The following is a 27723-nucleotide window of genomic DNA, read 5'->3' as shown; positions in this document are numbered from 1 at the left end:
TGGTGCATACGCAACTGTGTATTGTGACACGTGGGTCAAGATGACCAAAGCTTGTGATAGGCCTTTCCCAACAATAGGAAGTTTTAATGCAGAGGAACTAAATACTGTAAAAGATAAAGTATGGTTGATTACCTCAACGAAAGTGAGGAATAAACATAATGATTGTTTAAAATTGTGGCAAATGGAAGGTAACACGTGGCAGAGCAGCGAATGCAAACCGGAAGTAGGCGTGGCGAAAAGCACGCGCAAGGCGGATGTAACCATTGAAAAGCGTGGCGAACTCAGCGCAAGCGCGCCCCCGCCACCTTATGTGGCCGGAGGGGTAAGTACAGCCGTTGTTAAAACTGAAAATAGAAAAATTGCTAAGTTGTATCCTGTTTTAAGCCAGTTTAAATCACGTGTATCTGAAAATGAAGATGAACCCACTGTGATTTCGGCCATTGCCCATGCCGTTAGTGTACTAGAGGCTCAGCGCAAGTATAAGAAAATGGCTGAGATAGGTGAGAGTAGCGTGATCACTAGGAGTGAAAGCGTTCTAAATCTAGAACCAGCAAATCCTGTAGTGTCCCCTGAAGTCAGTGTACCAGAGGGTGCGTTCCCAGTCCGCACAATATCAGTTCCCAATGGGAAACCGGATAAGGATGGTGTAGTTCCTTTAAGAAATGTTACAATGCATTGTCCCTGGACTAGATCAGAATTACGTTCTATTATGACTGAATTCCCAGATCCTAGAAAAGAGTTGGCTAAGTGTCAGAAATTTGTTAAAGACTTAGGAAATGCCCACGAACCAACCAATAAGGATTGGCGTGTAGTGTTGAGGGCGTGTCTTCCTCCCAATACTAACATACAAAAATTCATTGAAGATTGTTTGTTGGAGGAAGATGACACCTTGACTGATGAGATTAACCAAAAGAATATAGAACAAATTGTCAAACACTTAGCCATCTATTTTCCAGTAGTAGTAAATTGGAGTAAGATTTTCACCATTAAACAAAAGGATAGGGAAACAGCAGCAGATTACTTCACTAGAGCTATAGCAGCGATAACACGGTTTACTGGGATATCCAACATAAGTGAGGACCCACATCACAGAGAGGTAGCTGTAGGAGTGCTGATGGATGGCCTTAGAGAAAATTTAAAGACGAGAGTACAAACCACATTACCTAATTGGAGAGGTGTCACGGAAGACTCTCTTAGGGAGTCTGCTGTGGAGCATGACAAAAACCTTTTTAGAAAAGGGAAGAGAAAAGTGATAGGTTAATGACGGTAAGTATACAGGCTCTAGAAGGGGTGCATACACGACCACCAGCATACAACCCATATAACAAGAAACCTAAAGTGATCAGGTGTTTCAACTGTAACGAGGAAGGACATTACATAAGAGATTGTAAAAAGGAAAGACTCAATACACATAAGGGTGGGTCACATAGATATCCTCCAAGGAGGGATTCACATAGACTAGAAGACTCACATCTACCCACGCATATTACAGCAGCAAATGCTGCGCGGGAAATCAATAGTCAGCGCTGGGGGTCAGGTCATACCTGTAGTCTACAGCCAGTGAGGTTAACTGAGAGTCAGAGTGAAGAACCAAAAATGATAGTTGACATAGCTGGTAGAAAACAAACTTTTCTTGTAGATACAGGGGCGGCCCGATCTGTGATAACCTCTCCTTTCAATCTACAGGTGACCAGTAAAACCATTCCAGCTATGGGGTAACGGGAAAAGTGTTACATTATCCTCTAACTAAACCCGCTGAAGGTACTATTGGGCCTCTGCATACTAAGCATTTGTTTCTCTTGGCTGCAGCGGCTCCTACTAACTTGCTAGGGAGAGACTTGTTATGTAAAGTGGGATGTGTCATATACTGTACTTCTGATGGTGTGTTCTTAGATATACCGGAGAAGGTCGCACATGAGGTACAGGATATATTGGACACCCCTTCAAAGGTTAATGTTACACTCTCCTGTTGTAGAACAAAGTCCATCTCAAGTAAAGGGGATGTTGCTGGAAATACCAGGTTCCCTATGGACCAGAGATGGACAGGACACTGGACTGATGGCAAACGTAGCCCCTGTCATGGTCAATCTAAAAAGTGGTAGGATAGCTCCAAAAATCCCACAGTATCCATTAAAACCGGAGGTGGAACTAGGGGTATATCCTGTTATTGAGAGGCTGTTACAACAAGGGATTTTAATTCGTACAGCCAATACAGCAAATAGTCCCATTTTCCCTGTGAAGAATGGGGGGAGGGGCTATAGATTAGTCCAGGACTTAAGGGGAATTAATAAAGTTGTTGAGAGCCAATTCCCCATAGTGCCGAATCCAGCTGTCATCCTCATGCAGATTCCACCGTCTGCCAGTCATTTTACTGTCATTGATCTATGTTCTACTTTCTTCTCAGTCCCTCTTCACCCTGACTGCCAATACCTTTTTGCATTCTCCTACAGGGGAGTGCAATACACATGGACCAGACTACCCCAGGGGTTCATTGACAGCCCAAGTATTTTCTCCCAAGCCTTACATGACTGTTTGCAATCCTTTCAACCCCACAATGGGTCTGTTCTAATTCAATATGTGGACGATTTGTTGTTGTGCTCTGATTCTTTTATGTCATGTTTACATGATACTAAATTGTTGTTGCTTCATCTTTCACAAACAGGGCACAAGGTGGCAAAGGATAAATTACAGCCATGTCAGACTAAGGTCAAATACTTAGGACACTGCCTCACTAAGGGGCTAAGACACCTGACAACCGACAGAATTGAGGCCATACAACACATGACTCTGCCGCAGAGCCAGAAGCAGATTCGTACTTTCTTAGGGATGTGTGGATACTGTAGATCCTGGATCCCAGGTTTTTCTATTCTGGCATTACCATTGCAGGAGCTAGTCTCTTCCTCAAAACCAGAACGTGTTGTACACACAGAAGAGTCAGAGCAAGCGTTCTTTAATCTTAAAGATAGTCTGACAAGAGCACCTGCATTGGGAATACCTGATTATGAAAAGCCTTTTGAGCTATTTTGTACAGAAGCTGATGGTTGTGCAGCAGGTGTCCTCGCACAGAAACATGGTGACGCTAGCAGACCGGTAGCGTACTACAGTGCACAATTAGACAATGTGGCAAGATCACTCCCAACATATCTCAGAAGTGTAGCAGCAACGGCTCTTCTGGTGAGTAAGAGCGAGGACGTAGTATTAGGACATAATTCAACTATCTATACACCCCATGCTGTATTAGCTCTGTTAAATTCAGCCCAAACCAGACATGTTTCTTCAGCTAGATTCACAAAGTGGGAACTAGCCCTGATGGCACCCTCAAACATCACCATCAAACGATGTAGCACCTTAAATCCAGCTACATACCTTCCGTATGTGTCTCTAGAGACACAAAGGGTGGGAGGTGAGGAGACCCTGGTTGATGATGAGTTAAGCAAGAATACTGACATATATGATTGTATGGAACACCTGAATCAGACCTTTACTGCAAGGCCCGACATATGTGACACCCCCTTAGAAAATGTAGATTTTACGTTTTATACAGACGGAAGTTGCCATAGACAGACAGAGACAGGAGAGCTATGTACTGGTTACACTGTTGTAGACGATCAGGATGTGGTAGAAGCTGAACCCCTTGGTCCACCTCACTCAGCCCAGGTGGCAGAACTAGTAGCACTAAGGAGAGCGTGTGAATTGGCAGATGGTAAATCAGCCAATATATATACTGACTCTAGGTACGCCTTTGGGGTAGTGCACGATTTTGGGGCCCTTTGGCGTCTTAGAAACTTTACGACAGCAGCAGGTACACCAGTGGCACACTCACAACACATAAAAGGACTTCTGACAGCGATACAGTTACCCAGAACAGTAGCAGTCATAAAGTGCAAAGCCCATACCTTTGAAGAAGACCCAGTGTCATTGGGCAACAACAGGGCAGACGAAGCTGCTAAATGGGCAGCAGGGCAACCTATGACTGTATCGACCGAGACTATGATGGTTTTTCAGACATTAGACATGCAGAAATTAATTGAAATGCAAGATTTGTGTTCCCTGCAGGAAAGGGCGGTCTGGAAGGCGAAGGGATGTGGTCAAGAGTCCTCAGGACTCTGGAGGGATGGACAAGATAAGCCTGTAGCTCCCCGAACATACTATCCAAGCCTGGCTGAAGCAGCACACGGCCTGACTCACCTGGGTAAAGAAGGTATGTGCAAACTGGTGAGAGCATACTGGTGTGCTCCCGGATTTTCCTTTCAGGCTGGTAAGAAAGCAATGTCATGTCTTACTTGTTTGAGGAAAAATGTTGGGAAAACTATTCCAACTGAGCCATCCCACATCCCTTTTACAGACGGACCTTTCCAGGTAATACAAATTGACTATATCCAATTACCACAGTGCAGGAATTTAAAGTATGTGCTAGTGTGTATTGATGTTTTTTTTTACGGTTGGGTAGAAGCATATACGGCAGCCACTAATACTGCTGTGTTCACTGCAAAGAAAATTGTACAAGACTTTGTGTGTAGGTTCGGTATCCCTAGAATCATTGAAAGTGATAGGGGTACCCATTTTACTGGTGATATCTTCCAAAATATGTGTAAACTCATGGGAATCAGTAGCAGACTTCACACCCCTTACCGACCACAAGCCAGTGGTAAGGTGGAGAGAGTAAACGGTACTATAAAGAACAAGCTGGGTAAGATAATGGCTGAAACTGGGTTGGCATGGCCTGAGGCTTTGCCGTTGGTCCTCCATAGCATTCGAACCCCTCCTAGACCTCCTCTTAATCTGTCCCCCTTTGAGATACTGTTCGGACGACAACCTCATTTGATCGTGAGTCCACAAAACGACTTGAAGTGTAATAATGAAGTGACTGTACAATATCTTATAAGAATGAGTAGACAGCTAAAACAAACAAAACAAAATCTAAAGACTATGTTATGATCCGCAATTTCTTACGTTCAGGTTGTTTAACAGACCGTTGGGAAGGCCCGTACCAAGTGCTGCTGACCAGTACTACATCACTGAAGGTTGCAGAGAGAGACACTTGGGTCCATTCCACCCACTGCAGGAGAGTCCATAATCTGGAGAAAGTGCAAGATAAAACTAAGACCGACGACACAGAGCTGTCACTTGTGAGCCTATTCCGGGAGACCTAAAGCCTGCAGTCGAGACACCTGAACCAGAGACGTTGCCTCAGAATTATCTTTCCAGCGATGGAGTGGCGGTTTTTGTTTTTCTTTTGTTCCAGGATTTTCCTTGTTTTTATTCTTTCTAGGACATTCTATTTTTGTGAAGGAGGATGGAGGACGGAGGAGAGTTCTGGGAGTGATACGGATGAAATGGAGGCCGAAGAAAAGTTAATAGGATACTCAGAGCAGCCCATTATCAAACTTGGTCCAGAGGTTATGAAAAGGTCTGCTACCTCAGGAACTCGGAGGCAGTGTGAGGGGCTATTGTCTGATGAGTATTGTATCTGCAAGTTCTGCGACTCCCTAGTTGAAGAGAGATGCATCCAACGATGCCAGTCCCCCAATACTCTGAATATAGGCGGGCATCCTTTGGAGGATTATCACTCCCTGGTGGGTAAGGTGCTAAACCAAACCGAGTGTTGGGTGTGCTCTCACGTGCCTCAAGGGCAGCATAATATAGGACTAGTGCCATTCCCTCTAAACATATCTGAAGTACTCGAATTGAGGGGTGGGAGGCCCATAGACGGGAGGTACAATAACACTAGGTCCCCTAGTCTGACGCTTCGACAATACTCCATAGGCAGATCTTTGCTGTGCCTAAACATATCTCATGCAAAGCGCCTGGAGAATTGGGAGGCTGACCTATCAGATCAGACAATGGCTTGCCACACTCATTTTAGAGGGAGACTCACAAGGTCACTACTAGGCAGGAATGTTGATGGAGGTCACAAATTAGGGCGTATAACCAAACATAAGAAGATATCCATTGGAAAAGTCTCTACAGATAAATGTAAAAATGTCATTAATGCCGACACGTGTCTAGAACAAATGGAGACACTGGGCATGGGTAGTTTTATCAAAACTCTGTGTGATATAATTCATGGGCATACTGCTCCTTATGTTCTCCCTGATGATGTGTATTTTGTTTGTGGGAGGAAAGCTTATTCCTGGGTGACTCCGAGTTCCAAGGGCTTGTTTCTTAGCTAAACTGGTTCCTGAAATCATGACTATTACTCATGAAGAAATGGTTGGTATTCACAAGACTACATCACCACCATACATACACACACAGTATGAACACCGTGGCAAGAGAAATATGATTCCTGGTGAGGAACCCATAGCTACAAAATTGATTAGTGAAACTGCTGGTTTCCAAGTTATGGTTGCTCTAGATCTCACCAGGACCGCTCGGGGAACATTAAACTTTAAATATATCCAAGACCTAGCCAAATTAATAGATAATATCACCGAGATGTATGATGACACTTTCAGGTATACTGGAAGGGAGCTACAAGCGTACAAGAAGGAGTTGGTGCAACATAGACTGGTACTAAATTATCTCACCTCTATTACTGGTGGGTACTGTGTGACACTCGCCACCCAGTTCGGTGTCAAATGTTGCCCGTACATTACTAATAATACGGATGACCCTAAAGAGGTTATAGACCGGAAGATGGATGAAATTTTACAGCTGAAATGGGAATTTCGAAAGAGCCATAATTCTTCGTTATATGAGGTCGGGGAAAAGGTGGCGGGTTGGTTCTCGTGGTTGAACCCTGTGAAATGGTTCTCCGATCTGGGGGAGTGGGTACAGGAAATGGTTGCTAGTGTAGGTAAGCTCCTTCTCCTTATACTGGGTGTCATCTTAGCAATTGGTTTAGTTGTCAAATGTGTTCCTACTGTGTTGAAGTGTGGAAAACGGTCTCATAGGAGTAACACTGAGAAAGAGACTGAAAGAGTGGTACCAGATACCGAGATCATGGTCTGTGAAGAAGTATTGTATAATCCTGAACTTGAAACGGTGATTGGGTGATAGTTTATTACACTATCAAAGGGTGGAGCTGTCGAAGTCAGCAAATTGGATAAACTCATTTCAATTAAAGTCTAGCAAACTTGGTTGTCTTTGTCTGAAAAGATGCGTACGGTACGCATCGACGTACAAGGGCACGCTATGGCGTGAAAGGGCGTACGCATCCACTACACGTGGTAGCAACAGTAATCGGTCTTTTACCATACATTCGCACAAACACGCATACTTATAAAATAGTACACATTAATGGTAGTTGCAACACATAGTCAGTTATGTCGAAATATAGTAGTATTTATATGTTATATCAGAGTTACATGCATATTAGTGAAATACACTGAACGGGTTGAAGGAATAACATCATGAGTGGTATCATAATGAACCTTGTTACATATCGTACTGTTTGGTTCACTCTGCGAGGGAATCGCAGAGTGCATACACAAGTTATGAATGATAGGGAATTATGAACTACTTAAGACTAAGGAATCTTGGCGGGAAGAGCAGAGCATACCCCCTGTGGAGATGACCCCCTCCTTTGGATTCCTTAGGATGAACCAGCCAATGATTGACAACCCCTTGGACATTCCTGAGACCTGGACCAATAGATGCAAGCTATACCATCTTCATTGTATTACTGTATTTGATTGTGTATATAAGCAGCAGCTTGTGATCCAGAGTGCAGACATCTTGTCCCCAGACTTCAGGATTGAATGACTGCACTGGATCCAGAGCGCCTGCGATAAGTAACGGCTGTATTTACTATTACTTCGCTTGAGCATTTTTATTCTACTTATTGCGAATAAACCTTTGTGCTTTGGAAACACAAATCGAGGTTCGACAATCGTTATTGGTTAGCGACAATACGCACATAACAGTGGTTATGGTGAATATGGACTATTGATAAGTGACTTACAATCTTACACTGAGCGCCACTGTTTGTATAAGACTTTCTTCCTGTGTATGTAAGTGTATTCACCGTTTTTTCCTATGTGATTGTGTAATTAGCTGTAGTACGCCATTGCGTATAAATCGTAATCGCATAGGAAAACATTACAATCTGTATTTATTCATTTAGAACGCCTTCATCCAATTATTTGACTTCAACACCTTCTTGATATGCTGTTGAATCAGAAGTATATTATCAACTTCCTTAAGATAATTTTACCGGTTTAAGATAATGTAACCCCCTTTATAGACTGGCTTGATTACATTAACAATAATATTATTATTAGATTCCAATTCCTTCAGAGCTCCTGTCTCAGCCATTGTCAAATTAGACGGATTATAGTGTGTTTTGGTGTTTATCGCTGCCAAATTCTCTATTACCAATGTGTGAATGATTCTATTCAATGTTTCTTAATATGGTTTGGATAGAACATTGAGGTTTTTACATATGTTGGTATGAAATTGGAAATAATTGTATAGCCCAGTTGCGTAGAAGTCTGTTAAGTGGCGACTCTACAAAAACTATTTTTAGAGATAATTTTCTGACAAATTTATGTATGTCAATAAATGTCTCAAATGTATTCAGTTTGTCAGTAGGTGCATATTTCATGTCTTTGTTTAAAAGACAGGTTAATGCCAGAGTATGGTTGTATTTGCTTAAATAGACCTCATGGTTTTAATGCTTCTGTGTTTGTTGCTTTCTTAACTTTTTTTTTACCTCCCCTTCTACATCCTCTGATGTGTTGAGTTTTCTTTTGGCTATAGTTTTATTTTATCCCTTTTCCTGATATGGGGTATGCATTTCCGCTTATCTCAGGCTTACTTTGCACCAATAATTGTATTTACTTATTTTCACCTTTTTGGTCACATTTTCGAGACTCTATATTTTATTTTGTATACTAGTTTGCTGGCTTACACAAGGAGTTAAACAAATTGCCCTATAAACCGTCAGAAGTATAAATGCTTATATATATGATTATCATGTTGTATTTCAGATTGTAATACAAAAATGGATACAAAAATGTCTATTATGTTGTCTTTCACCACATTGCAGCTGGTTCTCATGTTAAGAAGAATGTGCTCCACTATATTATATCATTATCACTGTTCAGTCTCGACTAGTGTCCAGTGCATTCACCAAGAGTTAGCATTATCTAAGGGGTTCAAGGATCCATTACTTTCTGAGTGTTTGCAGTGCACTGAAAGTGCCCTCAGCACAATGTGCCAAGGATGTCCCATAAAGTGCATGTTTACAGGGTCTGAGCTACCAGAGGGTGAGGGACTTTATGCACAAGACTAAGGCTAGTGGTGTCACAACAACTTAACTGATATTAAAAGCTCTGTAAAATGCTCTTAACGAATTGAGGATCACCGATTAGCTAAGGTTCACCTTATTGAGACTTTTTTGATTGTTGTGGCACTAGCTAAGATCATCTATCATTGTGGAGCCATGATGAACTATCTTTTGCATACCTTTTGAGCTACGCTCGATACAGCTGTTATTTTTATTTAATCAGTAGCACTACATTTGGTTTGCCTATTGTTTGTATACAAATTAACCCGTGCATGATACTCATGCATTCTAGTCAAATCAAGCTACTTAAGGTGTTAAAAAGGTTCTTGTCATCTTCATCGCCACACACACACGCCGCTAGGCTTTTATATATTAGATAATGCTAAGAATTTAGTAGGTCGGTGTAGTATATAACTCCGCCCAGCAGGTGGCGCTGCAGCTTGAGCACTCTGTCACCCAGTAGTTTTTTACACACACACACACACACACTAACACAGTATGTGTTCATGAGGTAAAATTACCTCACGAAAATGAGTTTGAGCCCTCAACTCGTAAATTTAGCCTTTACTACCCCTCCCACGGAGGGAAGGGGGGATGATGGAAGTTAACTGGCTTCACTATTATAATTTTTTGGTCAAATAATGTCAGTATACCAAATTTCAGGTCAATTGGATGAGCCCTTTCTGAGAAAATAGTTTTTCCCACACACACACACACACACACACACACACCGCTAGGCTTTTATATATTAGATTAGATAATGCTAAGAATTTAGTAGGTCAGTGTAGTATATAACTCCGCCCAGCAGGTGGCACTGCAGCTTGAGCACTCTGTCACCCGGTAGTTTTTTTTTTCCACACACACTAACACACGCCGCTAGGCTTTTATATATTAGATATGTTAGATCACAGTGCACTGTGATTTGTCATATGGGGTTAGCTCCATTCAATGTTATATGCCCTCTGATTCCATCTTAGTTGGTTAGGTGTGCAATATATATATATATATATATATTTATTTTATTTTGGTTGTAATAAATTTTATATATGATGATCCATGACCGTTCTTTTGGTTTATAATAACACCATATTTGTAAGCCAGCTAGATTTTTAGCGCTGCAATTTTCATTTTTTGTTATTGAACTTAACTAGCTTCTTGTCTTGTATCAGATCAAGTTACAAGTTAAGACAGGGACAGGGAAAAAGCAGTAAAGGTATCTGCTTTTAGAGCAGAGAATACAACTAAACAAGGGGGTACAATATATTTAATTATAGATGTACGAAATGCCCTGCCCTTTCTAATTACGGACAGTAGCATACCTTCTTTGTAATAACGAATCCTCTTATTAATTATATTTAATATTTAATTAGAAAACGGTTACAATCTTTGTTACACCTTAAAACTCCTATCTACTTACTTTGTTCAGGTGCGAAGATTTTCTAAAAAATGTATAAACAGAGTTTGAAAGAAGTATATTAATACAGTGAAATAGTTACAGAGGATTCACTGAATAGAGAGCTGTAGTGAGACATAGAACTTGGTGTGGTGCTGTTTCTCTCTATATCTTCCAATTGTTGATCTATTTCTTTCAAACGTATTCTCTGTTCTCTCAGCTCCCTTGTGTAACGTAAAGCTTTCTCCCCGGGTGCAGCCTCTGGATTCCCAAACTTGTTCATTAAAACTTCCTGAAAAGAAGAAGAACAGATGATCGTATACTGGGGTGGGGGGGGGGGGGGGGGGGGGGGGGGGGGGTTGATGATTCACATCACTATCACACTTCCTGTAAATGTGTGGTAGTATTCTCAAGACATCTTTCAACATAACAGCTGTATACAGTAACAAAAGCAGCCAAGTTTATATAATATAGAAAGTTTATAAAAAGACCTAACAGTGTAAAAATGTAAAAAAAATGCAAACTCGCCATTGTTCCCAGCCAGTTCCAGATCATGTTCAACATCTATCTGCCATATGTGGAAAATGAATAGTACAGTAGACATGATTTAATGGCACGAACACATCAATTGTATAAACCTAACAGATACACTATTGCGATGCTATTTAGGATTAAATATACATTTAAAGCATCCATAGGTAAAGCAGTATATGCAGTCCACTCGAAAGCGTTAACTGCTATGCTTTATTTACAGAATTGGCAATTGGTCTTAACGTCCATCAGAGAGCAGGTTATAGTAGCACTGGAAATCACAGTATATGGTAGCATAATGAACCTTCATTCCTTTAAAACGCTGCTGTCTCTGTTCTATTGTGGAGCTTGGTTTCAGTGGACCAATAGGAGAGCACTGGTACCTGAACTCAGCTGTTCTCGTAGCAGTGTGGTATGTTTTTATCTACATTATATGGTATTACAGTACATCATAAAGTATATAGTAGTACAAATGTGAAAAACCATTGCAGCTTATACTAGTATAGCATATACAGCAAAGACGTATTAAATGAAAATACTAGATCCCTGAAAATGCTGTTGCCTCTAATGAAATGTAAACACAATCATATGCTTTTAAATTGAAACAATCAACCTTTTACCACCCCTACAAATTAACTTATCATTGTCCTACTTTTTCATACAACTATTAAAATTTAAACAGTGTAAGTGTTTTCAAAAATGTATCATTTTCATCGCCCATGCATAAACCTTTTATTGTAAAAAAAACAAAACAAAAAAAAACCCCCTACAATTTCCAGAATTATTTTCTTCCTCTCCTTCCTTCAATACTATGTACTGGTTTATTTATTGGAAAGTATGTTTTAGATTATCACCATTGTCAATAAGAATCAATTAATCGATAATCTACCACAAATTATATATATATATAATAAATAGTCTACCTACCACCTTTAAACACCCCTGTGAATAGTGAGTTAAATTTTTTTTGCATCCGGGCTGTAAGCTGGAGTGCTTTCCCTTTTGCATATATATTTATTTATCTCTCAACTGCCCCCCTCTCCCTAATGGGGGAGGGGTGCAGGTTCCTCCCCATGCCTTTGGTCTATTATTCTCCCGGTAGAATAGCTCTGCACAGGTCAATGGGTAAAAAACTGAAAAACTCTTCTCTATGTGCAGAGTGAAAGAGCTACCTAGTTCAGCTAAAGGCGGACTATGGGGACGTACATCTCAAATTTGCTCCATTATAATTATAATTTAGAGGTCTTAGGTGGAGGGGCTTGGCAACCTCTAAAATTGATTCTCCTCTCCTTTCAAATGCTGTATTTTCCAGGTTATTTTAGGTAGTGCTCATATGGAACCCAGTCCAAAAGCTGTCTTGGGAGTGTACAAAACACAACTTTGATTCTCAGAAAGAGACAAAGACATGGGGCCTGATTCATTAAGGATCTTAAATGAAGAGGTATCTTATTTCAGTCTCCTGGACAAAACCATGTTACAATGCAAGGGGTGCAAACTAGTTTTCTGTTTTGCACATAAGTTAAATACTGACTGTTTTTTCATGTAACACACAAATATCAACTTTAAATTTCAGTGTACAAATAAGCTATCAAGTATTTGTGTGCTACATGAAAAAACAGTCAGCATATTGTTATGAGCCGCGGCGGTGCCTCAGGCCGCCGCGACTCTCTCTGCCCGACAGGAAGTGTCCCGGCCGTCTCCATGATGACCGGGGGACGTCACTTCCTGTTTCTCCCCGGCCATTGCCTAGGCAACGACCGGAACGCGCTGTGGATGTAGCACCGCGTCCCGGCACTAGGGGCAGCTGGGCGCGTGTGCGCAGAGCATAAGGAACAGACTATTATAATTATTCTCCTCCTGGGGCTGATCAGCTGATAGTTCCTCTGCTTGCCATTGGTCAGTGGTAGTATATAGGGCAGGGAGGGCTTAGCCTCCCTGCCGGTTATAGCTTCCTGTTGCCAATTTGCTGACCTGCTGTGTTCCCAGTTCTGTCCTTTGGATATTACGATCGGATTGCCTGTGTATGACCCCTTGCCTGGATTTGGACCCTGTCTGTGTTTCTTGTGACCCTGACCTTCCTACCTGTATCTGGACCTTGCTACCGTGCCTGTGACCCTTGACCTCGGCTTGTGTATTAGATTCCCTGTCTGCTGCCGGCCCTCGACCCTTGCCTGGACTTCACTCCGCTTTCCTGGGTTCTCCCCAGCCGGTACACACTTCACGACCCTCTGTCAGTCTGCAGCCAAGTCTGTCCCCGCCACCAGGGGCTCCAGTGAACACCTGACTGGCTGTCACTCACCGGACCGTGAGTGCCTCTGCGCTGGTGCGTGGTTTTCTATCCTTCCTGCCAGCGCCTGTCCTGAGCCGCGGCCGTCCGCCATCTTGATGGACTGCGCATGCGCAGCATCCATGAACTCTTATGACTTTGCTTTTAACCTAATTGGTGGATCAATCACCTCTCCCTATTTAAGGCACCTGTGGCCATGGTATCGTTGCCTGATCTTGAGTCTCATTCCCTGTGAGTCTCTGAAGGTGTCTCCTGTGTCCTGCTCGTATCTTCAGCTGTCTGCTGGATTACCTGCTCTGCTCATCGGCGGTTCCCATACCCGCTACAGTCTCTCAGCTCTCCTGCTGTGCCTGCATATCCGCTTTGGACAAACTTCTCAACTCAGCAGCGGTATCCATACCCGCTATAGACTATTAGCTGTTAGGCTGCATATCTGTTTGAACAAGCTTCTCTACTCAGCAGCGATATGCATACTTGTTATTGACTATCAGTTGTTATCCTGCATATCCACTTTGGACAAGCCTCTCTACTCAGCAGCGGTATACATACCCGCTATAGACTATTAGCTGTGACGCTGCATATCTGTTTGGGACTCGCTCCTCTTCTCTCCAATTGTATTTATACAGTTATAGACTCTTATCACTCCTCCACTTATCCGCACCTGGACAAGTCCTCACCTCATCACAGCAGTGGTACAACTTGCTATACGCAGACCACTGACTCTCCCGCTACCTACCTACACCTGGACAAGTCTTCCCTTCATAGCAGTGGTACAACTTGCTATACGCAGACCACTGACTCTCCCGCTACCTACCTGCACCTGTACAAATCTTCCCTTCACAGCAGTGGTACAACTTGCTATACGCAGACCACTGACTCTCCCGTTACCTTCCTTCACCTGTTCATGTCCACTCTACTCTCCTACCAGTACAGCTGCAAGTCGCTGACTCTCCTACCAGTATAGCTGCAAGTCACTGACTCTCATCTATTCCATTGGCATTCTCTCTCCATCTGCTGTTATATACGTTCCTACTATTCACCCTACTGCCCAGAGGTCCGCTGTGTAAACCCCGCCCCTCTGGTAAGCATTGTCAACTGGTGAATCCTGGGCAGAACTCCTAGTGCCCGTGACACTGGCGGAGTAGACTCCGGGTTGTGCTGTATCGGTTAGAGGGGTTCCGAACACATATAACTTATGTGCAAAACAAAAAACTAGTTTGCACCCCTTGCATTGTAACATGGTTTTGTCCAGGAAACTGAAATAAGATACCTCTTCATTTAAGATCCTTAATGAATCAGGCCCCCTGATCTTATCTGACAGAGGAGTTTCCTAGGGCTAGATTTACTAAGCTGCGGGTTTGAAAACTCAAACTCCAGGGGGTAAATGTATCAAGCTGAGAGTTTTCCAGCGGGTTTGAAAAGTGAAGATGTTGCCTATAGCAACCAACCAGATTCTAGCTATCATTTTGTAGAATGTACTAAATAAATGATAGCTAGCATCTGACTGGTTTATCAAACCCACCAAAAAACTCTCAGCTTGATACATTTACCCCTAGGCTGATTAATTGCACAAAGCAATTCAGTTGTTAAAGGTCTGAAACCCATGTGCTAAACAATTTATATTAAAATATAGACTAATATATAATATAAAGCAGTCAGCAATCACAAGTAAATCCCACATATAAGTTCAGAATGTCTCATTATAATAATTGCCTAATACTCAAAATACATCTAACAAGTAACTATTTCAATCTGACTTCACCTATATGCAGATATTCACTTTATGCAGATGAGACATTAGAGACATTGGGGCCATCAAACGCTGGAAAAAAGAAGGGTAGCAAAATTAGCATACAGACAAAAAAGAAAGAATAAGAACAGAGGGCTGAATTAGGCATGAGGGAAATTAAAAGCCGTGTCGAAGTCAGCAAATTGGATAAAGTCATTTCAATTAAAGTCTAGCAAACTTGGTTGTCTTTGTCTGTAAAGATGCGTACGGTACGCTACGATGTACAAGGGCACGCTACGGCGTGAAAGGGCGTACGCATCCACTACACGTGGCAGCAACAGCAATTGGTCTTTTACCATACATTCGCACAAACACGCATACTTATAAAATAGTACACATTAATGGTAGTTGCAACACATAGTCAGTTATGTCGAAATACAGTAGTATTTATATGTTATATCAGAGTTACATGCATATTAGTGAAATACACGGAACAGGTTGAAGGAATAACATCATGAGTGGTATCATAATGAACCTTGTTACATATCCTACTGTTTGGTTCACTCTGCGATGGAATCGCAGAGTGCATACGCAAGTTATGAATGATAGGGAATTATGAACTATTTAAGACTAAGGAACCTTGGCGGGAAGAGCAGAGCATACCCCTTGCAGAGATGACCCCCTCCTTTGGATTCCTTAGGATGAACCAGCCAATGATTGACAACCCCTTGGACATTCCTGAGACCTGGACCAATAGATGCAAGCTATACCATCTTCATTGTATTACTGTATTTGATTGTGTATATAAGCAGCAGCTTGTGATCCAGATTGCAGACATCTTGTCCCCAGACTTCAGGATTGAATGACTGCACTGGATCCAGAGCGCCTGCGATAAGTAACGGCTGTATTTACTATTACTTCGCTTGAGCATATTATTCTACTTATTGCTAATAAATCTCTGTGCTTTGGAAACACAAATCGAGGTTCGACAATCGTTATTGGTTAGCAACAATACGCACATAACAGCCGCGTTTGTGTTTATAGCCAACGTGCACCTCTCTAAGGGTTAAACTAGCAGGTGATGGGACTACGCTCATTGGTATGTCACTGGGGGAGGGCCAAGGGTCAGTTGATAAGTGATGGGTGGAGCAGGAATCTGCCTCTAGGATCCAGGACATTGTTGGAAAAAGCACTGTGCCTCTTCTTGTCTGTCCCTAGTGTATATCTTTATTGCATTCTTTTGGGTGTGTGTAAATCTTTTTGCTATTTCTCTTGCCTGTTTTCTTCCTTTGTTTTGTGGGGGTTTTTTTTCATTTTCCTCACCTAACCACATTTAATTTTCCTTCCTACCCATTTTTGGCCCCAAGCTGGTCCCCCACACACCCTTAATTTGTTTCTTGCAACCTTTTTATTTTCCAATTCCCTTAGTTCCCCTTAGTGCCTAGTTTCGAATTAGAGCTCTAGCGACACCTTCATTGACTCTGGGGCACCCCCCAAGCACCACTATGCAACCAATGATGCGGTGCAAGTGGCTCCCTCCACTGATATGAGGATCTGTCCACCTCACCTGGCTGGAGGGAGAAGGAGTGCTTCCCAGCAACACTGCCCCACTCCATTTATTGTTAGGGGCCCTCCCGGGGCCATGGGGAGGGCCCATATTGCCTACCATCTTAGGGAGCGTGTCTCTCTCCCCACCCTCCTCTGGTAGGCTGAGCAGAAAAAGCGGCCCGCTGGCCCTGGTTTGGCGGAGAGGGTGAACCCCCCTTTAGCTAGCCCTGCGGAGCAGATTTGGTTGTCGGGTCACGTAAGCAGCCTCGTGGGCACTCTGACTCCCTGGATTTTTCTTTATAGTCTTCCCAGGCCTCTTCAACGGCTTTGACGTGTTCATGGTTCTGTGGTGGGGCCCGTTGTCCTGGTGCTGGGGCCCAGGAATTATGGGTGGTGTGTCGCTCCTCGAGGTCCACTGCGGGTGCCCAGGGGGTGTCTGAGCAGTTCAGGTATAGTGAAGTTCCCAGCGGAGGGAGCAGCAGTCTCAGGCATATCCCTGGCCACTTCGATCACTTTCCCCTTCTGTTTCAATGCCCGTCACTTGGGGTTCCGGTAGGTCTGCGTATGGTTCCCCTGATTTGGGCTGTATCCCTGGCCACTTCAGTCACCTTCCACCTCTGTTACAATGCCCGTCACTTGGGGTTCCAGTAGGTCTGCGCACAGTTCCCCCGATTCGGCCTGGGATGACATGCCTGGGTCACGCAGCAGGGGGGCTTGTCTGTCAGCAGTTCCTGGTTTGTCAGCTGCTGGGTCTGAGTCCTGGCAGCCAAGGTTATCAAGGAGATCACATTGGGTCCTTTTTGAGAGCCACCTTTTTTGGATTTTGCGGTTACCGCAGTGGGCGTGGATCCCAAGAAGATGGGCGAAAAAGTTTCTGTTGAGTCAACACCTGTCATTTCCACAGGGGGCATCCGTCAAGGACACAATCCCGAAGTGTTTTTGAAGCGTGTTCTATCAGTCGTTTGAGTCCATGCTGGACATGGTTTGAGATTTCGAGGACGGTCTTTTGTTGACAAAGGTGGATATTGAATCTGCTTTCTGCCTCCTTCCACTCCATCTCAACTCATTCCCACTCATGGGATTTAAGTTAGCCAATGGGTTTTATAATCGATAGGTGCCTCCCAATTTGGAGCTCTGTTTCCTGTGCATTTTTTCAATATTTTAGTTCCTTTTTACATTGGAGTGTTTCTGCGGATATGGGCAACAAAGGCATTGCCCATTATCTGGATGACTTCCTGGTGGTTGGGCCAGGTCAATCCACGGCCTGTGCAGAGATATTTTTTATGGTGGTGCTTTTTTATTCACTAGGCATTCCCGTGGCACATAAGACTGAGGGTTCCACGACCTGTTTGTCTTATTTAGGCATTGAGATTGGCACAGTCTCAGGCCTCTGTAGTCTGTTGGTGGATTAAGTTAGTAAATTGCATGTGATGAATGTTGAGGTTATGGGCTCTCCGAGGATTACGTTGAAATGGGCGCAGTCCATACTTCAGCTGTTCAACTTTGCTTGCCGGGTTATACTCTTGGGTAGAGTTTTTTAGCATAAGTTGGAGCGGGCAACAGCAGGTTTTACGTGGCTTCATTGTCGGATCTCCCTGTCTGCCGAGATCCGTGAGGATTTAACAGCCTTTTCTTTCTTTTTTTAAGATTTTAACGGTGTGAGTTTGTGGAGGGGTTTTGTACCTATTTTGCTGGGGATTGGAGCGCTGCACCATGGCCTGGTGATTGAGTGAGCTCTGGCTGGACCTCCTACTTGATCCTGCTGGAGCTTTTCCCCACAGTTGTGGCCATTGAGTTGTGGGCATCCAGGTTTCAAGGGAACAAGTTGTTTTCTGGTGTGATAACTCGGTGCATCAATCAACCTTCCGGGGATCATCCTGCTGTGTCGGATGGTATTGCACTGCTTTTGATATTATCTTCTGGGCTCGCCACATGTGTGGAGAAAGGGCTGGCTGATGCTTTTATCGCGGGCCACTGGGATAGGTTTAGAGCTTTGGCGCTCAGGACATCCCTCATGAGCTCTCCTTGGCCTGTTTATGTCTGGCACATTGTTTGCCCCTTCCACTCTGTGGAAGTACAGGGCTGCCTGGCAGGTGTTGGTCGCGTCCCGGGGCCCTGCGACTGGTGTTGGTGAAGGTGGGCATAAGCGCATGCTTGCTTTCAGTTGGGCTGGCTATAGGGTGAGCGAACTGATTGCCTCTTCCAGGTCCACCCGGGGATCCGGTATGCTCGTGCAGCATGTAGTGATTGCTTCTTCCTCAGTAAATTTGAAGGTACGGAGGTTCAAACCAGATCAGCTTGGTAGGGGCATTGGGTCACGTTGGCTCCCAGGAGTGGTGTTCCTTTTTTTTTGCCTGGTTGCAATATTCCTTCATCCACTGGGCTGCTTTGTATCGAGCAGCTAGAGTCACCTCCTCTTTCTCAGGGTCTGTAGTGGTTTCCTGGTTGTATCGGAGGGGTTTGTGTTGGCCTGGGTTTAGAGGGCTCCTATCTTCAGAAGCGTCCAGGGGGCCTCATATCTTGGTAATTCATCTAGGGGTAATGATTTTGGCCACATTACATCTGTGGATTTGATTTTTGCGGATTCAATCTGACCTGGAAAATGTTACCCACATTGTTTGATATCCAAAGGATAGTTGACCCGCATTGGGATATCCGGTTTGCGTCTTCCCACAAGGTCTGATAAAGTTCCCAGGAGGGTCTGGCGGTCCTTTCCCAAGGGGCAGGTTGGGGATGAAGTTAGGAGGAAGGTGAATTTCGTAGTGGCCATGTTTATACACTCTCTAGGTGGCTTGTGGATTGAGCACCCGTTGATTAGGTTCCAGAGTCCTTGCCTTTATCGGCGGGATCTGGTTCATCTGACAGATGAGGGTCTTGGTTTGTTTATTGGGGAACTTTATAGGAGTTTGGCGAGTGTAGGTATAGGTATGGTGGCGGGCCTCAGGTTCTTGAGTATCCAGACGTGGTTGGAAAGCATAGTGCAGTCTGCGGACAATAATTGGTGTCATTAATTTGATTGGACAGTCTGAACCCGTTTCCCTTCAAAGTGTCTGCTATAGTTTCGGTGCAAGTACCGCCCTTGTGGTTCAACTTGTGGTTGCGCTCCTTTCAGCCCAGAGGGATTGCGGGTTCTGGATGGCCCAGGATAACTGATCCCGGTGAAAGTGAAGAATGATATCTGCACCCGGGGAAAATGTTACCCACATTGTTCGATTTCCAAAGGGTAGTTGACCTGCATTGGCATATCCGGTTTGGGCCTCGCCCTGCTGCCTGCTGTTTTCTCCTCCACCATAACATTTTTTGTTAAATAAACTTTATTTTGCCACAATTACGTCTGGTGTCAAGTTAAATGTTAAGATGGTAAAAGAGGTTATGTAAGATAAGAACATCAACCAATAAGCATTTTTAAGAAGTCCAGCCTTGTGCAAAATTTTGAAAGTTCTAAAAAAAAAATGTCAATAGCCTGTAATACTATTCTACCAGTCATAAATTGAATACAAGGCCCTTTTGCCATTGTCCGTGAAAATAAATTTGCCTATATATGATTATAAAAGGTGATATTACTTCCCGACCTTTGCTGATCTCCGTGGGCGCTTTCACCTCTCAACTTCCGTGTTTTACCAATACCTACAAATTCTACACATTTACTCCACCTTAATAGACCCTCATGTTCCTCACAATCCCTCTCCCCTAGATACCTTCTGTGAAAACAAAACGTCATCTAAAGGCTTAATATCCACTTTCTATTCTCTACTAATGAGTCACAATTTGCCTGACAAAGAGGCTCATGAGCTCCGCTGGGAGGAGGAGATGGCTGAGACTTTGGACCCTGAGGAATGGATGGAGATTCGCGAGGCAGTTGCCAATCCTCCCTCTGTACACAGATAAAAGAAAATTCGTACAAACTCTTATTCCGTTGGTATTTAGTCCCATCCAAACTGAAAACAATCTATCCGTCAACCTCTGACCTCTGCTGGCGCAACTGTGGCCAGCGTGGCTCCCTGTCCCATATCTGGTGGAGCTGCCCAAAAATCATCCCTTTCTGGAAGGAGGTAGCTGCCCTTATTTATAAAATAACTAGTCTAAGATCCCCATTCCATCTATCTTACTTTCTCCTCCCTCGACTACCTCCTGACACCCACAAAATAACGTGGTTATTCCCGGGCCATATTCTGACCGCAGCCAGATGCTTAATAGCCAGGAAATGGAAACAGTCAGAGAGCCCCGCTATTTCTGAACTAATTCAGAGTGTTTGGTACGTATATAACCTAGAGCACATGACTAGTGTAGTTAATGATCGCCTTACAAATTTCTCTCCACATGGCATAGGTGGCAGGATTACTTCACCGCTATACATTCCTCTTCTTAAAAAATATAGATATTTCAGTAATTTTTTGGAGCTGAGTCTCGCTAGGACATGTTTTCCCTTCCTTCTTCTCTGTTCTTCCCTCTACTAACACACCCTCCCCCCCCATCACTATCCGCCTCCTCTCTGTTTTCAACTTCTGATATTTCCTCTTCCTCTCCCCCTCTCCGTATTTCCTTTATGGTACTCCGGATATCTCATAACTATTATACTTTTGATTCACGTCTGCCCATATGTTACTACTCTTGAGGACCATTCCTTCTGTAGTGGTGCCGAGTTCTATACCCTACCTGTATTATAAACTCTCGATGTTAAAACTGTTATGAGTTGTATTATCATAGCATATGCTGTACCGTTTCTTTTTGACAAAAATTGAATAAAAATATATTTAAAAAAAAAAAAGAAAAGGTGATATTACAATATTTATTAAACTAATGTCAATGCAATTTGATTTGCAGACTTTTACAAAGCAAGGCACATACATAATGTTTGATGTATATAATATAACTTGAATGTATAGAGTATGCATATAGATCATACTTGCCAACTCTCCCGGAAAGTCCGGGAGACTCCCGAAATTCGGCATTTCGGCATTTCTCCCGGATCCAAGATTTCCATTTTGGAGGGCGGGAGGGGGCGGGGTGAGGCCAATCGCGTCATTTTTGGCCCCACCCCCGCTGCGTACAGTACTGTTTCGCGGGGGCGGGACCAAAATGACGCGATTGGCCTCGCCCCGCCCCCTCCCGCCTTCCAGTCACGCCCCCAACTCCCAGAAGCAAGTTTCCGGGAGTTGGCAAGTATGATATAGATAGAATTGTAATATTTGATAAAAGGCAAAAATCCCCCCTGTGAAAATCCTAGTTTTACCCCTGAGATAGATACACGCACATAGCATAGATCCTTTTGGAATGTATCAATAAAGCTGCCAGTATTTAAACGTCATATATAAGAGTGATACACGATCCTTACTAATACTACCAATATAATGAAAAACACACAATAATCTGTTCCTGGTTAAATTGCATGTAAGCGAGAAGAGCCAATAAATAAAAAAACTACTGTATCAGATACATATAATGTGCATCATATGCTAAAAGTTACAAGTGAGCACAAAACTATTTTTCTTTCTATTTAGATTGGATGTTGGTGAGGAAACAAAGAACTGGAAAATAAGTCACTTATAATATATATTTACAATATTGTTCATTCAATATAATATGTGCTTTTGGTTGAGAGATTTATTTAAAGTTGTAGGCTGTACAAGAGCTCGAAACCACAGACACAAATCAAGTTTGCTAAAAGTGGAAGTCTCAAGTTAAACAGTATGTGGTGAGGGTTAATTACATATCTGTGTAAATTTGTGTTCGCCATAGAATGACACCCATACGGCTTAGACTATTGCTTTAAATATAACTTGGACAGCAAGAATATGGCGTTTTTACTTCCTGTGAGAAGAATTACCTATAATTACTGTGCAAGTCAAACATCCCTAGTGTCTGCCAGGGAGACATCTGCTTGATATAGTTTTACATGCAGGACTAGGTCTGAATCTTTGCATTTGATATTTTATATATTACTCATATTATTTCTAGGCACTTGTTCCACAGAGAAGTATGTAATAGGATTAAAAAATAAAAATCTGTCAAGTATCTAACACTTGCACGACAATTTCCTTTCATCATGGGGGAAAAAAATAATCTATAGAGTATTTCATACATAATTGGTGTAATGTTTTCCAATGTGTGAACGCTGGCTGTGACAGACTCTCTAACATTGTATATATTCTCAGTCATACAATTCCAATAAGTATTTTTGATCAACTTGTGCTTCCATATTTTTTTCCAGCAGAAAACCAGAACATGCAGGTGTGATGAAAGGTGGGGACCAGGCCCATAAATAACGGTCAAACCCGCTTGGGTCCCACTTTTGATTTTTTAATCACCATATGGAAATACTGTGTGTGCGAATGTGTATCTGTTAAATAATTTATGCTAAAACACTGTAATGGGAACAGATAGAAGATATGCAATTTTCCAAGAAGGGGACAAAAAATCACTTGTCACCCTAAACCTGCACCCTTTAAACAACCCATTGACCTTTAAGAATTTCTTGCTATTGCCCCACCAGTCCAACTCCCAGACTTAGCAGAGGACATGAAGGGACAGCAGGGTAGACATGTAGCATCTGGTAAATCCCATAATGATAAGGGCACCCTGGGGAACTGGAGACCAGTCCCTACTGGGAAAAGCAGTGGATTTTTAAAACACTGGCTTGGAGAAAATATGGAAATTCGGTTCCCATCAGATAAGTGTTAGACCAAGTTTGCCAGAGAGAAACTGCCAAAAGCAAGGAGAATCTTAGGGGTATATTTACTAAACTGCGGCTTTGAAAATGTGGAGATGTTGCCTATAGCAACCAGACTCTAGCTGTCATTTATTTAGCGCATTCTACAAAATGATAGCTAAAATCTGATTGGTTGCTATAGGCAACATCTTTACTTTTTCAAACCTGTAGTTTAATAAATATACCCCTTAGGCTTGTCCACTACTTGGTTGGCAGGGATGTAGGAAAGGGGAAACCCCTAAAGCAGGGGTGTCCAACCTTTTAGCTTCCCTGGGCCACATTGGACGACGAGTTGGTTTGGGCCGCACATAAGATACACTAACAATAACGATAGCTGATCATCAAAAAAACCATAGAAAACATAGTTAACATATATATATATATATATATATATATATCACTTTTTTTTTCAAATCCCCCAATACTTACCTTTCAATCACCCTGTTCAAAAAATCCTCTCTAGTTATTATACTATATTGATATTGCATCGAAACAATACAAAAAGTGATTAAAGTGCATTTAAGCCAGGCATTGTATATCAGGGTGCCCTGACCAGGCCTGCGGTACCTGACATATACATCACTGTGACCCCAAATTGTGACCTGTTTTGCTAATTACACCACTATGTTAGTTAAGAGATAACAACTTATAATGGGCCAAAGAGAATAATATATAATGCCCCATTAGTAATACAAGTAGAAGTATGTAGCAGGGAGATAAGGTCCTTGATACTCCAGGACCAGGTGACTTTTATTCACTGGTCAGCGTCCCTTGAAATAATAAAAAAAATCCCCCTTAACTTACCTTTTAATCGGCTTGTTCTCCTGTCCTCTTCTCTTCTTTTCTCCAATTCTGTGCTGCTGATTGTTCTTCACGCGCGGGTGACTCCTCTGTGCTGCACTCTGCAATGGATGTTGGGCGTGATGACATCATGCCCGACATTCACTGCGAGCACCGCACGGAGGAGGAGACAAGGGTGGGAGCCGGAGTACCAGCTGACGTGACCGCGTAACCGCAAGGTAAGTATTTTCTTTTCTTTTTTTTGCAAGATTTTTTTTTTCCATTAACAGTGCTGCCCCCTTCCCACAACCAAAACTCCTTGTGGGCCACATTTACAGGAGTGCTGGGCTGGTTGGAGAACCCTGCCCTAAAGGTTTGGGTCTGAGGTTTGGAAGATGCTGCCCCTTACAATTGAGTCACTGATTTATTTTTATGCTATCCTGTGTTTTGACTACAAAGTTGTTTAGTTCAGTGCAGTGTTTTATTTTGGCATAAACTGCCTACCACACACTAGTTTATTTTTTGGCTGACCTTCCCTCTGAGCTGTAATTTCTACATCAAGGTACCCAGGTTCCCTATATACGTAGTCCCTAGAAAGGGCGTTTGGGCAAGGTGGCATATTGAGGGTATACTGCCTTGTGGAGACCCAGTACTGTCCTCCTCCCCTTAGCTGGCTTTCAGAGTGAACTGTGCATAGAAGCATCTCCCCCATTAATCTTGTTAATATGAAAGCACCAGAGTCTAAGATTAAGGCAATTAAGCAAGCATTCTGGGTCTGATTCATTAAGGAAAGTTAAGCAAAAAATTGAGTAAGTTTTCTTATTCAAGTTTTCTGGACAAAACCATGTTACAATGCAAGGGGTGCAAATAATTAATTATTTTGCACATAAGGAAAATACTGTCTGTTTTTCATGTAACACACAAATACCTGACAGCTTTATTTGTACACGGATATTTAAAGTTGATCTAGGACATGCTCAATCCCAACTATAAATCTGCCATCACATTTTAAATTTACCTCCCCCTCCAATGCAACATGGTTTTGCCTTACTTGCTTACTTTTGCTTTACTTTCCTTAATGAATCAGGCCCCCCTATGATTAAGTAACACTATAATTAAAATTGTGTATAATTTATATTTATGTTTTGTTGAATACATTATGTTTTTAGCCTTAAAAGGGAACTACACAGGGAACTACACACATTTTAAATGTTCATATAAATTAACTAATAATAATCTGTTTTGCAATTTATTGTTCTTAGCTTTACTGCTGCCTTCTTGTGAAAAATACCATATATTGTGTGCTGGCAATTTCTGACAAAATGTATCAAATGCGTTTTAAGTCTGAGTTTTCACATCCTCACCCTTTATTATTCACTACAATAGAATTTGTGGAGTCTCGTATACTTTTGCAAAATTGTTGCTGCCCTGTACAAAAATGTGTACCTTTATGTCTACAGGGAAGCTTATAAGCTTAAGGGGGGGAACAGTAGTCTCCTCAATGAGCCGCAGGACACGGCAATGTCCGGCTGCACTCATATCCAGGTACTGTGGTACCCAAAACATCACAAATTTTATCTCTATGGGGTGCGAGGAAAAATCTGTGATGTTATATTGCCTTCATAAGTGTTCCTGAAAGCAGTCTGTGGCGCAATGCGGGGAATTGATTTCCCCCCTAAATGTTGTTTTCCTGTCATAATTTGGCGGATAAACAAACTAATAAAGTGACTATCATCATCAGCTATTTATATAGCGCCACTAATTCCGCAGCGCTGTACAGAGAACTCACTCACATCAGTCCCTGCCTCATTGGAGCTTACACACACACACCCCCCGCATGAGGCTAAGGTCAATTTAATAGCAGCCAATTAACCTACTAGTATGATTTTGGAGTGGGGGAGGAGGTAGGAAACCGGACCACCTGGAGGAAACCCACGCAAACACGGGAAGAACATACAAACTCCACACAGATAAGGCCATGACTATGAATAAAAATGTGAATGGCTCCTTTAAGAGGAGCATCTATTTTGTCTAGATAACATTTTGTATAAAACTCACAAATTACTGCTTTATAAAGGGAAGCTATAACCATTTTTGCTACTATCTCCCAGTACTTGTCTCTTATTACATTATTTTTTAGCGCATCGGAGCATAGCTGTGTGTTCACTAATTGGCTGCAATTGAGTATAGTGGAAGTTCTGAAGCCCAGATAGTAGAACCATTAGAACTTCCTGCATTTTAATGAGGTTGCACTGGAACATGAATAGAATACAGCCAGCATTGGGATGCTGGCTACCTTCCCTCAATTGATCCTCAACAAGGTTGCAAATTAGTGGTAAAAAGACAAGAGAACTGCACACACAATGCATGTCATGAAGCACAAAGCCCACTTTAGGAGGTACCATGCGTCTATATTGCTGCAGGTGTGCCTAGATTTCTGCCAAAGAGCACAGGTTTATAGTACAAGATGGCAGTGTTTGAAAAGGAGCAGAAGTGGGAGGAGTGTGGGTGTTACTTGTAAAGTACAGAGTAGGTGCGGAGAAGTGCAAACATGACATTACAGATTCTGGAACCAGATTTCTGACATGTGATAATGGGGTGGAGACAGTGCATTGTAAGGGATAATCCTTGTTGAAGCAAGGGAAGCATGGCCATTTCAACTCTGTAAAATGACTTTATATCGGCACCTGATCTTAGCTGGTGGGGATCAGTACTTATCTTGAACTTTTAATGCAACATATTTTGTGAGTTTCAGCTACACTTTTTAGACACAATTTGCCCAAGGTAAAATAAAATTTAAAGTACATAAAAGTGCATTATGTAATAAAAACAGTCCTAATGTCCCTCCCTCTCATGATATATTTGAGCCATAAAATAGACTAAACAAAGCCGTATTTTAGGAGAAATAATGTATTTAATGAAAAGTGTTGGTTCTAAATTGGGAGGTTAGGCTTTTGATGTGAATTTTAGGGGCAGATTGAATTCCCCGTTGTGGTCTAAAGAACAACGCGACCCGCGCATTATTACCGTTACTACGTTAATTTCTCTGCTGATTTACGCTCAAAGCTCTGTGAGCAAAATTACCGTAGCAACGGTAATAATCTGCGGGCCACATTGTTCTAAAGATCAACGATGGAATTGAATCTGTCGCTTACCCTTTTAGATAGTTCACTACTTCAGATTTCTAACCTGCCTAGGTGTCTTAAATATTTTGGGGAATAAGGAGGCAGTGAAATCCAGTCAGCCTAAGGCTGAATAAAGAAGGTTATAAAAAGATGGGTCTTTGCATGCACAGACCTGAATCAAAGGTGGCGACTGCCTACCAAACGGACACAGTGCAATGCAGCTGCCTCCTGCAGATCCGGTGGCAGCCAGGTAAACTAGCCGGACTCCAGTAGGCAAGCAAGGGGGTCCGGTGTGCGATACAGTTGAATGCCTTAAATCTGCAGGCACAAACTAGCACAACCTCCTGGACACTGAAGTTATGAAGACTAAATTATGTTTTACAAAAGCA

The 27723-nt window shown here is 42.6% G+C and overlaps 1 protein-coding gene across 3 annotated transcripts in view; it reads right to left on the bottom strand.

Moving 5' to 3' along the window:
- Nucleotides 1-10687: 10687 nt before the first annotated feature.
- Nucleotides 10688-27723, bottom strand: part of FSIP1 (fibrous sheath interacting protein 1) — a 75260-nt gene continuing 58224 nt past the window's right edge. For all 3 annotated transcript variants that reach the window (XM_075193207.1, XM_075193208.1, XM_075193209.1), the window contains one exon: nt 10688-10917. In XM_075193207.1, coding sequence (XP_075049308.1) covers nt 10708-10917 — 210 coding nt within the window. In that variant the 3' untranslated portion in view covers nt 10688-10707. The remainder of the gene's footprint in view (nt 10918-27723) is intronic.

Source organism: Mixophyes fleayi, chromosome 12 (assembly GCF_038048845.1).
Source record: "Mixophyes fleayi isolate aMixFle1 chromosome 12, aMixFle1.hap1, whole genome shotgun sequence".
Lineage (NCBI taxonomy): Eukaryota > Metazoa > Chordata > Amphibia > Anura > Limnodynastidae > Mixophyes > Mixophyes fleayi.
Note: the sequence above shows the minus strand (reverse complement) of the source record. Positions and strands in the feature narration are given on the sequence as shown.